We start from the raw sequence: 1,365 nt of genomic DNA, 5'->3' as shown, positions 1-1,365 counted from the left end.
ATATATAAGATTTGCAGACACAAAGCTCGACTTCATCCAAGGATTATTGATAGGTGTGTAAAGAAATATAAAGACCATGCTCAAAATAGTTTTAAGATGTGAAAGTAGAAATTATTCAGTAAGTTTTGGCCTCTTATAGTAAATATTACTTTACTTAAGCTTTTAGCATAGTGCTTCCAACTAAAAGGACAAAGCCTTCATAATGACATGCATATGACATCTCTGCCGGTTAAACTGTCAAATCCTGCTTTAAGTTATATATGACGAACCTAGTCCTTCATTTAATCCACGTAGATTGCTAAAACAAAGTTTGACTGTGAAACTATTTCCTGTCAGCATCAAAGAGAAGTCAGAGCAGTTAGATACTAAAATACCAAACCAAGTACTGAGTCATAATTTTTACAAACCGATACTTATTAGAGTTCTTGCCAACCCAATTGAACACTCCATCGAGTGAGTTATTTAAATTCATCTTTTTGCAATGCCCACCTTTGAACTTCAGTAAAAGTTATGCATACCAACTATGTTTAAAAGGTTTTAAAGTAAAGCTATTTTGAGATTGACCTTAAGAAGGACGTGAATTAATACACACTACACCTTGTCCCGTGCTCCTTCAAATTCCTTCGATAATGGCCACTCAATATTGGGATATGGTTAGGCATAATTTAATCATTCTTGCCATCGTTCTCTTTTGGGGATATCTCGCCGGAACTATTTTTATTGCAAGTTGGACACTATCAGCGCCTCCTGTTAGGTGGTGGGGGATCATTGGTCATATTGTGTAGATGAAAGAGATTGGGTGATCTTTAGAAAAGTACCTGAATTGATGCTCTCTACCTACCTCTACTTTTTTTCTCCGTTGATGGAAAATTGATGCTCATGCATTATCCTGTTGCAAAACAGTCGAGGAAATGTTGGGATTAACACAATAATGAGAAATTCTTATCGACTGGTACACCCAAATAATCTGTTTTCCTTACTTGGTTCTGGGATTTTTGTATCCCTAATTCTAAACAAAGAGTAGCTAGCGTAGATAGGTTTAAATTTATAGACATTTGGATGCACTCTTTCCAAATGGCATTGTCATACTGGCTGCTGGTTATCCCAGCATGCAGCTAGGGTCTTAGTCTCATTTTATAAGTCAGAAAATAGCTAATGTCCAATCTGTTTTGGATGAATGCTACTGAACTTTAGGTTTTTCGTACCACTGCGGAAGTGGATGGCTGAATGGATGAATGACTGAAATAGTACAAAATGACTATTCGTTTGTTAGCATATCGGCCAATCTGTACCATAGTAAGCTCTTCAGCCAATCCTCCCCATTAAGCTCTATCAATTAGCTCGCTGTAGGACTACTGAGAGATC

General features: G+C 36.9%; 1 protein-coding gene across 1 annotated transcript in view; it reads left to right on the top strand. All coding sequences in view use genetic code 11, as the record gives it.

Annotated features, from left to right (window-relative positions):
- The window catches only part of EGR_10603 (hypothetical protein), a gene marked incomplete at both ends in the record, with an annotated part of 2,244 nt that overhangs the window by 517 nt on the left and 362 nt on the right, over positions 1–1,365 (top strand). The window contains one exon of the mRNA XM_024499852.1: positions 255–453. Within this exon, the coding sequence (XP_024345731.1) occupies positions 255–453 (199 nt within the window). The remainder of the gene's footprint in view (positions 1–254; positions 454–1,365) is intronic.

The sequence above is a fragment of the Echinococcus granulosus genome, assembly GCF_000524195.1.
Source record: "Echinococcus granulosus chromosome Unknown EG_S00240, whole genome shotgun sequence".
NCBI lineage: Eukaryota > Metazoa > Platyhelminthes > Cestoda > Cyclophyllidea > Taeniidae > Echinococcus > Echinococcus granulosus.
This window is presented reverse-complemented; position numbering and strand designations above follow the sequence as displayed.